The 12,241-nt window shown below is 50.1% G+C and overlaps 1 protein-coding gene across 1 annotated transcript; it reads right to left on the bottom strand.

Moving 5' to 3' along the window:
* Window positions 1–3,425: 3,425 nt before the first annotated feature.
* LOC104506161 (golgi-specific brefeldin A-resistance guanine nucleotide exchange factor 1-like) lies at window positions 3,426–11,957 on the bottom strand (the record flags this gene model as incomplete). The annotated part of the gene is made up of 13 exons (XM_010147018.1): window positions 3,426–3,712; window positions 4,109–4,246; window positions 4,448–4,625; window positions 5,170–5,283; window positions 5,845–5,946; window positions 6,295–6,425; window positions 6,798–6,948; window positions 7,913–8,112; window positions 8,494–8,740; window positions 9,029–9,192; window positions 10,828–11,050; window positions 11,263–11,416; window positions 11,863–11,957. Coding segments are annotated over 13 exons (2,184 nt in total), but the record flags the coding sequence as incomplete, so codon positions are not given.
* Between the last annotated feature and the right edge of the window lie 284 nt (window positions 11,958–12,241).

Genomic DNA, 12,241 nt, shown 5'->3' on the forward strand with positions numbered 1-12,241 from the left:
GCATCGCTCCCCGGCCACGGGCGAGCGGGACACACCCCGCGCCAGGCTGCGGGGCCATGGAGCAGGGCGAGGGTAACCCCTAAAAAAAGCCAGCTCACGGTTGGTGGACACCTCACGGAGGTCTTTCCTACAGACCAGGCCTTCTGAGTATGCTCAGGTTCAATTAAAAACGGAATCTAGAAGCCGGATTGCTTTGGTTTCGCAAGTTTCAGTGCCAGACTTATGTTCTACAGACAGGCTTCTCTGTCACTAGGGCTTTCTCCTGCTAGGAAACTTCACGCTGAGGAAAACACCAACTGGGCCCTGACGCGTCCTCCTGACACACGCTAAAGCCCAGTACCTACTTCTATTCTGCTTCCGCAGTGGAAGTTCTTACTGTCAGCGGGAACAGAAGAGGTGCGTAAACCCAACCTAGGGCGATGTCTGTCCAGCCTCCTCTGGAAAACAGTGAGTCAGACCCGTAAAAATGAGAAGGAAAGACCAGACAAAGTCTATGCTGGGACAAACCTGGAGGCTGGTGTTGCAGACACCGCTCCTGACCAACAGCCGCTGGTGGCGGGGCTGTCTTTTTTGTAATTTAAGTTACAAATAGAGTTTGAGAGGCTTTTGATGAAAACACGATAAAAATACGTGTGACAGCACAAGCTACCGACAGCTGATGCTGATCTCCTTTCGCTTCAAACACTTTACCTGTTAGTTTTCCTCTGTAACACATGAAACCTCATTACTGCAAAATCCAAACAACATTCAAAGATTTTTTTTTTCCCCAGTTTTTCCAGTCCATTCCTATTTACAGTCTAGTGAAAACTGTTTAAAGTGCAATTCTGTCTGTCTTTCCAGTCAACATTCTTTCCATTCCAGTCCCGCTTCCTGCAGTTTCCTCGGGTGGCTTTTGCTTTGCACCACAATGGTCTGAAGAAGACGTAAAGCTCTTAAAGCTCTCAGTGGAAACTGGGTTTGCAAGCAGTTAAACAGAGAGTCCCCCAGACAACGCCCTGAAGGTGGCAGGAAAAACTGGGCTTTGCCATGAGCTGACACCACTCCATCCGGGAAGTCAAAGGACTGTCTGGGGATCAGAGGGCAGTAGTGCTGACATCAAGGCACTTGACAACCGAGCAATGGTTTACAAAGAGTTAATCACCTAAGGGCTTCAGCGAGCATTCTGGAGACAGCTCAGGGAAAACAGCTGTAAACAGAAGCCGAGGCTCAGAAACAAGACAGGGGTGAGCTGGATATACAGGGGACACAGGCAGCACAGGGATTCTAATACATGAATGAAAACATGTAAGGGCTGGAAGGACACAGTCTGGAAGCCGTGAAGGGTGAGGAAGAGGAGGCTGCAGAAGTGAAAATATTCCAGGAATGGTGGAAATGGGGTAAGGGAATGAGGACTTATTAATGGGACTTCTCCTAGTATGGGCATTACTCTTCCATTACGTAACGTTTAGACCTTTGCTCATGCAATTCAAACGAACTCTAAGGTTTTAAACCCCTTGTCAAGCCTGTAGGAGTCTCTTGGCATCTTTGAGGTAGGGAAGGCAGTGGTGCCTCACACAGCTCTAAGGACACTGTGGCACTGCGTGGATCCTGCCACAAGACAACGTAGAAAGTGTCAGGAGGGAAGTACGTGCAGGTGCCCACAGCCATGGCAACCGTTATCCCTGGAAAAGCCCAGGTCCTCTCAGTCTGTGTTCCGGCTGCATGCCGAGATGCTACAGGACACCTGCTCTGCAGCCCTAGCCCCTGCCCTGCGTCCCGGCGGTGCACAAGCACACGCCAACGTAACACCAGAAACTTTACGGCCGACACTGAACTGTTGCCAGAAGCAAGAGCCATCTAGCTGCTACTGCTCCATGACGGGAACCATTTCTGCTTCGCCCCTGGCAGCCGAACTCCATGGCAGGCCCCCACGAGCTGACCGTTTGTTAGGGCAAGTTGCTCCATGCTCCCCACAGAGAGAGTGCAGTTGGAGGATCCTGGTAGGCAGAGCCAGGGGGCTGGCAGCCAGGTACAGCACCTTGACAACTAAACTCCGCTCTTCTCAAAGCTCCGAGCTACAGAACCACGACAGAAAAGGCGTGCAGCACTGGGGCATTCATTTACAGGATGTATTTATTACACTGTAAAAAGTCCATTGCGTTTGTAGCCAGTTACTCTATATGTACACTGGTTGCACTCCCACCCCGACCACAGGTTCCTCTCAGTACACACTGGGTTGGAGTCCTGCCCACGCTCCTCCCGGTCACCAGTGGGATTTCCAAGATGGATATTATTGAGAACGTAGCCAACTAACCGGGAGAGAAGGAAGAACGGAGATGCAGCGTGTGCCAGGCAGCCAGCTCTGCTCTGGGCGTGAGGGCACGGAGGAGCAGCACATCCCTTGCTGCCAAGGCAGAAACAGAATGACTACCAGGGCCTCAGCTGCAGGGACGTTCTAGGAGGAGGAGGAGGTGGGCTCCCAACAACTAGAAGATGCAGAAGGCTGCAGTGTCTGCAGAGCTTCCAGGAGAAAGCACAGCAGACTTGCTGGGCATCTGTCTGCAGGTGTCACAGATCCTCTTCACCTGGGAAGGTGTGGGGATGTTCTAAGGAATGGGGCTGGACACTAAGTGGCCAACAGAGCTAGTGGTGGACAACACAGCACTGCTCTGCACTCTGGGGACTGGCTCCCCAAGTGCTGTTTGAGGGATGGCCATGGGGTTCAGCATTCCCTTCTCATCTGCTCAGCTAGGCACAGCCTTCAGAATTTGCTCCCTCCAGCCAGAAAGCCTGGTCACATTTACAAGGCAGGTGGACAGGAAAGTGTGCTGCCCCTGCCACGCTCCCCTGCTCCCTTATCTGGTGTGGGGATTGCTGTGATCCATGCTGCAGAAGGAAAGCACGTGGCTAGAGCAGACAAGAAGCCCTACGTAGCAACTGGGAGCTGCACTGTAAGCAAAAATCTCAACCTGCTGACCCCAGGCATGGCCAGAGCCCAAACAAAGCAGGGCAGCCAGAAGCATGGGCAGAAAAGCTAGGGAATGGCTGAGAATTGTCCAAGGACCAGATCGAATGTGCTAAGAGGCACTCCTGTACTGCAGCCCCTCTCTGGTGTGATCTCAGAGAGTTTTCCCTCTTCACCAGATGAACTGGTGGCAGCTTGGTCCCAGGCTGCTGGGTGCGGGGTTTGCCTGGCCCCTGAGATTGTGAAGGCAGGAAGAAGACTTGTCGGTGGAACCGGGCACCCCTCCAAGACGACCAGGATTTCTAGGTGGTTGCCACAAGAAGAGAGCAGAATGTGATGTGCTCCAGGGGGGTTATGGCAGCAGCCCATCTCCTCAGGTTAGCATCATCTTCTAAAACAAACGTGCCCACTACCAGAGCACATTTGACCAGCATCCTCCACCCACAGAGCTTCCTCAGCAGACAGTTCTCACACCCTCAATCTAATTGACTTCAGAGGTTGCCATGGGGTCAGTGGGTCGTGGGGTAGCTAAGAGGGGAACAGGAGAGGTGGCTTCAATTAGGGCTGGGTTGAGAATGATTGGCAGAGTCATAGGTGGCACCCCAACCTGCAGGGGAGAGGCAAGAGGCTGCAGGATGAGCGGCGGCTGTGTTGTCGTAGGAGGTATGTCTGTGACAGGGCTCGTCTTTGCTGGAGCGGGTGCTGGGAAAGGAGGAGAGGCCGAGGTGCTGACGGTGGGTGCGGCAGGTGCAGTGGCTCTCTCAGACTCTGGAAAAAGGAAAAGACAAAAATACATCCTTACATAGGCCCTGACAAAGTCACCTTTCAGCTCAAAGCTAAGCAGGGCTGAAGATCGACTCAGGGGCCTTTTCAGACTTTCCCCTTCCCCCAACCTTCATGTGAGGCTCTGAGGAACAGGCGCCAATCACAGGCCCCTTCCCCCAACCTTCATGTGAGGCTCTGAGGAGCAGGCGCTGATCGCAGGCATTCTGCCTCAACCTCTGCCCACCCCAATAACCTCAGCAAGAAGGCCACAATCTATCCATTTGGAAGCACAACAGTTCCACAACACCAGAGGCCTGCAGATCACACTAAACCACGGAAAAGCAGATCCATACCACTGTGCTGGGAAGATGATTCCAGAAAGAAGAAAACGGGACTCACCACTGGCACCCAGTTCACAGGGTTTCTCCAAAGGAACCAGGTGGGTGGCTGGTCTCACATCCCCCGCTGGAGAAGGGGGCAGGGCAGACACTATTGATTTCTGATGCTGCTGCTCCATTGGTATGCTGGGGACAGGATCTAGGAAAACAAGACAAGCAGTGAGTCCACACACCAGTTTGCTCACTCCTTTTGCCCACCCTCAGTTTGCCCCCTTCTGCCAACACAGCCTCCTGCACCTATCCCTTCATCAGCACCCAGACACTCTGGCAGCTGGACACTGGGCAAGGTGTGACACTGGGTCCGAGACCAGTTTTCTTCAGGTTTCTCAGCCCCTCGTACCTTGGATGACGGTCTGTTTGAAGAGCTCATCCCGCAGCCTAGGTAAGAAACAGTCAATCCGCTCCCAGGTGATCTCCCAGAGATCCGAGTATCCCGTCCGTGAGTCAGCACTGTGGAATATCCCAGCCGTATCCATTACAAGCAGCATATTCTTCAGAGACTCTGGGATGGCCTCCAGCTGTAATCAGAGACACCCCTCAGGACACAGAGACTGGACATACAGCAATGAACAAAATGGTTTTGGAAGGATTAAGATGTTAAAAAAACCCCAACAACCAAACCACCTGTTCTGCGTTTGGTTGGGATGGAGGTAATTTAATCACAGTAGTAGTAGGAGGCTATGTTTTGGATCCACCTTTGCAGGGACAGGACAAGAGGAAATGGGGAAGAGTTGGGAAAAATGGGGAAAGTTGCACCGGGTGAGGTTTAGATTGGATATTTGGAAAAATTTCTTCACAGAAAGGGTTATCAGAGATTGGAATGGGCTGCCCAGGGAGGTGGCTGAGTCACCATCCCTGGAGGCATTTAAGAGACACTGGAAGAGGTGCCTGGGGACGTGGTTTAGTGGTGGTATTGGCAGTGTTATGTCAACGGTTGGACTTGATGAACTTAAAGGTCTTTTCCAACCTAAAAGATTCTATGGCTCTATTCCAGTTTAGAAGGTTAAACCAAATGAATGGTTGTCCAAAGCATGGCAGCATCACTTTCATTCAGCACCTTACCAGTAAGTCACTGGAGCCAGCATGCATGTATTTGTCCATAAAGTCCAGGATTGTCAGCCACAGGGCAGCAAAGGTAGTCAGCGAGAGCAGCGGGGAGAGATGCTGTAGGAACACCTAGAACAAAACCACACAACTACTGTCAACAAGTAGCATCAGGGCTGCTGTTTGCAGCTTGACAGGCCAGGCTTGCATATCTGGAACTCCACCTCCTTGGGGCAGGCTAGGAGCATGCCCAGGCCCAGGCTGGGGACACCAGAGACCTCCACTCTTCTGAGCTGCGTACGCAGAGGAGTGGATCTTGTCTCCTTTGCAGGAGGCCACTGCAGCCTGCATCACCATGTCTTCCAGCCCTTCCAGACTCTCTGCCTTAGGTCAGTACTATCAGCTTGTGACATGCATCGTTTCACCACTACAACAGACTGTCTTTAACTAGTGCTGGGTGAAATACTTCTCTCTCCATCCTTCGTAAAGTCACAAGCTCCTTCCTGACAACTTTTCCAAAGGCAAGGATCATGGACAATTCTGGAAGGAGGGCATGTCCCAACAGCAGAATGTGATGGAGTAGCCCAGCACTGAAGACAAGCAAACAAACTGACACCTGCCCAGATCAGAGATGCTGAACAGCTAATCCAGTTTGGTTTTCCCTGAGCTTTCTGGCAGCAGAAGCAGGCTCACCTTGGACAGTAGTGTTGAGGCTCTCATCCTAGTTTCTTCCATCCCACCAACATCAGCTGGGCTGATGTTCTCAAGTAGTTTGGTTAGCAGAGGGAACAGCACCTGTTGGATCAGACACACTGACATTTCAGAGCTGAAAAATGATTGATAAGATTTGCACAGACAGCCTGACAGGAAGGAGCTGGCTTTTGGGACCAGTGGCTTCTAGGCAGAGAGCATGGGAGAAGCAATGGTAAGTGGAAATGAAGTGGACTAATTTCAATACTCCAAGAGGCTCTGTCAGAAGCCTAAGCGAAGAGGAACTTTTCAGAGGTTCAGAGTAAGGAACACCTTGTCTGTTGTGGTGAACAGGCTGCTGAAAAAGGACACCATTCTGCCACTCCTGCACACAGCTTTGCTCTTCATGACAATGCTGTCATGTCTACATGCCCAGCCCAGCCAGGAAGTTACCTTGTTGAAGCAGGACTCCCATTCCAGGGCATCCAGGGCCTGCAGGTCATGTACCAGGAGGGCCCGCTGCAAGTAAGTGAGCGCCTGCATCCGTACCTGGCGTCGGGCGTCACAGCACAGCCAGGCAATACCTGCAAGGAAAGTATTCAGGGCAAAGCCCACAGTGGAGGTGTCACATCCCTACTTCCCCAATCTAGGGTAAAAAGTCTAATGAATGTCACTCTCTTGGGGGAGAAAAATTAAAGAAAAAAGAAAGAAAAAAAGAAACAGGATTATACTTGTTCCAGGCCACAGACTGGGAATCTACTGCCAGGTCCAGAAGCAAGCTGGTACCTAATCCATGCTACCTTTACAGACCTGATCCAAGTTTTCAATTACAGCAGACCCTAAAAACAACCTCTGCCTGCTTTCTGCAGTTAGTTCTTGGTTCCTCAACTTTCCCGAGTGCCGCCATTGTTTTGTAAGAGTCTCTGCTCACTCTCATCACAAGGAGATGACCTTACCCTGTAGCAAAGGACACCAGCAGTTGGACCACAGCGTTCGGGAATCTGCTTCGATTTTCCTCCCTGCTGTCTCTAGATGGCGTTGCTCCTCCGCCCACGAGCTGTAGATGGTGGCCGCTCGCGTGTGCAACGTGTGCATGAGGTCCAGGAGCTGCAAGACAAGCATCACACTGAGCAACACGCACAGGATGTACATTTTTTGAAGCAACCCTGGTCTCTTCTCCAGACCAATGCTAAAAGGCTCACAGCTACTGCCTGCTTCCTGCATGCACATAACTCTGTTTAGCTATGGAGATGGTGTTAGGCTCTGCTGTCTGGGCCCTCCCCAAGTAGTCAAGTGCCAGGCAACTTCAGCAAGATCTGTGTCAGTTCAGTAGCCATGCCAATCCCATCTTCGAGGAACAGCATCCCAGTCCTGCCAGGAGAAAGAATGGAGCCTTTCCTGGCACAGAGCATTGACTCTCCCAGGCAGAGGGAGAAACCAGCGATTCAGCTATGCTGGCTGGTGACAACTCTGCAACTTTTTAAAAACAAACAAACAAACCAACCCACCCCGAAACAGAACAACAAAAAACCAAAAAGCATGAAGCACATGCAAAGCTCCCTCAGAACAGCTATGTATGGGCAAATGACAGCATTCTAGTCACTTCACTTCTGAACTGAGGCACAACAGCCTGGCAGGCAGCACGCCTTTGCATCTTTAAGTACCAGCTGGAGAGAGAAACGACTCCCTCGTGCCAGCCCTCTGTGCTTGAAACCCCAGTGCTTCAGCCCACAGGGCCTTCCCCTCTCCACAAGCTCAGATGCCCTGTCAGAGTCTCCACTAACCCTACATGAACCTTATGCCTCCAAATGCCCTTGATCCACATCCATCTAACCTACTATAGTGACTCACAGCTCCAGACCCCACCCTCCTTGCTTTCCAGGGCACTTGTCTCTCCACTGCTATTTTGCTTTTGCCTGTCTAAATTGCAGTCTTCCTCTTTCACTGCAGAAGCGTGTGCTGCCACCAGAGCCACCCTTTGCCCCATGAAGAATCCCAGTGACTCCCTAGCAAGGCCCTGAGTATGGGAAAGTGCACAGAAAGGAGAGGAGGAAATCCTTGCTATACTTACGTCCTGACTAACCTGTAAAGACACAGTGTGGTAACTGGCAGGGATGCTCTCATCCTCGTCCTCATCACTCTGTGTGTGTGCCTGGTGCTGGCTCAAGGCCCGTGATCGCCGTGTAGAGCTCTCCTTTGACTTTTTTTTTAACCGACTGGATTTACTGTCATACCTGTGGCTCTTCCCCCTCTTCTCCTGGGACTTGTAGCCTAGAAAGTGAAAACATACCACATATACACTCCATCACAAAATTTTCTGCCTCTCAACACACACAGCAGCCACCTTTTGATATCCCCAGTGGAGGGCCCTGTCCTGTGAAATGACAACTACCTGCTTGAAGAGGTGCCCAGCACTCCTCAGGAACAGCCTTCAGCAACAGCTGACACTGCTACCTCTACATCAGCTCCAGACCTTCCCTCCACCCCAGAGGGACAAGAATAAGGTCCCTGCTGCCAGCTGGAGCCAGGACACTCTTCTCATAGCAGACCACTTTCTAGGGGCTGGGGACTCATTCCCTGACAGTATATACACTTCTTGCAGACTGGCCACCCCAAGCCCAACCCTGATCGTCAAACCAAGGGCCATCTTACCCCCATTCAAGCTTGCCTCCACAAAGATGCGGATGGTTTTGACACAGAGCTCGAAGTTCTCAGGCGTAACATGGGCTGCATCCCGCACGATGAAGGACAGGGACTCTACGCACTTCATGAGAGACTTTGTGTCATGTGGGCCCAAATCCAGCCCCACAGTCAGGCTGTACTGGTTGACAAGGGGAGATGGCCCCAGCCTGCTGAGCCCAGCAGTAGATCTGGAGGTGTCAATGTCATCTTTCCCCACCTGCAAGGCACAGCAAAAAGGTAACAGGAGAGAGTAGCATAACAAGCAGCCTTTCTTCTGAAGTCAACAGGTAATGTTTCTGCAGGATCCATTTCATTTTCTTCCTCATTTGCCTCCAAGCTTTCTCCTCTCCAACTGCATCTCCTCTGCATCTTCCCTTTATATTGTCAGCTTATCTTAGCTGTCATGTCTACTGTCAATAAGAATTTCTCTCCCTACCAGACCCTCTGCCCACAACCATGCTAGCAGTAGTTGTCTTCAGGCACCAGAAGCCCATTGGTTACTCACCACTAGCCAGCCACTGTTCATGACATCCACATCTGTCACTGAGCGATGCATCTTGCCTGGCTTTCCGTGGTCTGTGTACACCTCCGAATCAGAGGTGTAGCCACGGTCCAGGCTCATGTCACTTGGATGATAGGAGGAAGAGACCTCACTGTCTGACTGAGCACCTTCAAAACAAGAGGCATGGGTTTTACATCAAAACCAAATCAAGAACTTGGAGGAATAGCTGTGGATAAGGGAGAAGCAATCCAGATTAGTCAGATCAGCATCAGCTAGGAACTACCAGCCCTGGAAGAAATTGGGCCAGGCCTCTCCTCCTGTGAGAGGAAGAACAACTATGACAGGAGCATGCACAGGAGACAGCAGGAAACAGATCTTTTTGACAGTGTTTCTCCACCATAGCTATGTTTGGGTTTCCCCTTCAGAGGGAAGGGGCTTTCCATCCTCTGCTATGTCACTTGTCAGCCTGACTGTGGATTTTAAAAGGGCAGGAAGTCCAGTGCTTTGACCCTGGGTGAAAGATCAGATGTACCACACACTGTAAAAACTACTGGGGTCACTAGGTTCAGCCAAGACAACTCCAAAAGCACAACATGGAAAGACAGGCCTCATGTAGAGCCTCTGGGGTCACTCAGCTCCACACTAATACTGGTAAAGTCTTTCTCATGAGCAGCAATCTACATCAGTATGTTCCATACCTGTCAGATCTACCTTGCCCGACCTTTAGGATCACCTTAAATTTCACATGTCCCAAGCACAGAAATTTGTCCAAGGGCATAAATTAAGCTACTCATAGAATGTTATTTAGAAGCAAAAATTCATTTTTGCCATCATTATTATCTAGAAACTCACCAGCATAGAGAGAGAGACAGACTTGCTGTGAACACAGTGCACCCAATGTTTTCAGAAGGAAGTAAAGAGAACCAATGTTCTGATGTGCAAGGTGCCACAGTCAAGCAGATTGCTCAGTCAGCAGACAGAAGCAGTAAAAACTAAACCAAACCGAAAAAAACCCCAACATCAAAACCAGATAAGATGTGAGAAGACAGCGTAGAATTAGCACAGGAGGCAAAGGCCATAGTGGTTTTGAAAAATAAGATTTCTCTCATCTGTCTAGCACAAAGCATCAGGACCTAGCAAGGAAGCTCTAGAAAAGCAGAGAAGAAAACAAAGGCTCTGGAAAAGTGTTTTCTTGTTTTCTTTAAAAGTCTGAAGCTGTCAGCCTCAAATACATTGCCAGCTGGCTACAGCTAAACAGGAACAGTTTGCTGAAAACACCATCTTTCTAACAGTCAAGTGAAGGGGGAAGTAGTGGGTTGGTCTTGTGGGAATGGTTCAGGCACTCTGAACACACACGTATTTGAATCCTTAAAATGGGGACAGAAAGGAGTCAGTCCCACTAAAGAAGCAAGTATGACAGGAACAACAGCTGGGTTTACGTTACACACCCAGATGAGAGATTAAGGCTATATTACCCAAGGCACCAGACCACAACCAGCAGAATATGCTCCTTGGGTAGAGCAAAGACCTTCTAACAGCTGCTACAACTGATATCGGTTTTCCTCCCACTGCTCCCCCAGAGACTAGCACCTGGACTGCTGCTCACAGAGTAGGAAGAGATGGCAGAGTAGAGACCATGGGGTAGGAGTGAACAGCAGGTGCTGGTCTTTAATCTTGCTAATGTAGTTTAATATCAGCTTTGTTTTCTTGCAGTCCCCTTTGCTAATTGAAAAGCTTGAGGAAGCAGCTGCTTATCTGGCAGGCAGGCATCGGATTTCCTAGCAAAAGCTGGCCTGTCTTACCTGTGTCGTTATCTGCCCTTGCTGTAACCTGCAGGGCTGCAGGCGGCTTCACCCCAGACCCAATACACTCCAGGAGGGTGAAGAGCGTGTACCAGTCATCCCCAGAGTGAATGTTGGCAGCATTGGTCTTCAGGAGTTCGTGGAGGCCGTAGGCAACCTCATGGCTAACTTTGGACAGCACATTTGGCTTCATCATGAGCAGGATACGTAATGAGAGGAGAACCTGGCCAGAAAAGGAGACAAGAATAACAGTCCTTATTATTTACACTCCATTCTCCAGCAATGTCCCCCTTCATTTATTTAGAGCTACTTACAACTGCTGTTGTTACCTGCAGCACAGACAGGCTAAATGTGGCTCCATCCAACAGCAACTGGTTTCCTGTGTTGCTGGTGTAGCCACAAAACCCCAGTAACGGACGTTCAAAAACCCCTTACCTGCGCGCTGATTTCTTCCCGACGGAGGAGCCGAATTGCCAGTCTCAGCAGCCCCACCACCGCCCTCTCCACCAAGAAGCAGAACTCCATCGCGTGGACACAGAGGTGATAGAGGTGGTCTCGGACAGTTTGCCAGACACAGGTTACACGGTCCCTAGCCACGACAAGGAGGAGGGAAAGGGTAGGATGAAAGGAGATGAGACAAGATGATTCCAGCCACCTCTCCCAGAAATCCAGACAACCCTGTATTTCTTCATTTCAGTATAAAACTCCATCTGGGATATATAACAACAGACACATAGAAACAACAAAGCTGTCAAATTTCTTATTTATTACTTGCAAAGCAATCAGGTGGGAGACTTCTCCCTCCAGAGTTGAGTTTATGTCCTCCAAGTCTCAGGATATCAAGCAATAATTCATGGGCGAATAGCCCCTCTGTTTGCACATGCCAGAGTGGAATTGCTAAGCCCTGAAATTACAGCCACATGCTGCTTCAGCTGGCAAATCAAGCACATAAGGAACTCATTCCCTGGACCCAGGCAGCAGCTGCAGTAAAGCAAGGATATTTACAGTGAATCTGCATGTATTTCAAGGTCCTACCTATTCTCTAGCACAATCCTCAGAAGCATCTCCAAGCAGAAGGCAGCATCCTCTTCATCATATGTCTCCTCATCCGGAGTCACAGAGATTAGAGCCTAGAAAAGCCAGGAAACGTTTGTGAACCACAAGCCCCCAAAAATGGGGGAATCAACAAGTGAGGCCCAACAGAATGCTTTAAGTCTGACCAAAACTGCACTCCACCATCTGATGAGGTTATGCATGTCTATCAAAAATACACCGGATAGAGGTCAAGCTAAATATATGGAAAATTATGGGTTTAATTGTTATGCAAGATGCAATACGAACTTTGAAGATGTTAAACTCTGACAAAGTCTCTCAGATGAAGAGGAGTTCTGAAAGTCAGCAGCTTCTTGATAAG

This window comes from Eurypyga helias, unplaced genomic scaffold (genome assembly GCF_000690775.1).
Source record: "Eurypyga helias isolate BGI_N326 unplaced genomic scaffold, ASM69077v1 scaffold51052, whole genome shotgun sequence".
Taxonomy (NCBI): Eukaryota; Metazoa; Chordata; class Aves; order Eurypygiformes; family Eurypygidae; genus Eurypyga; species Eurypyga helias.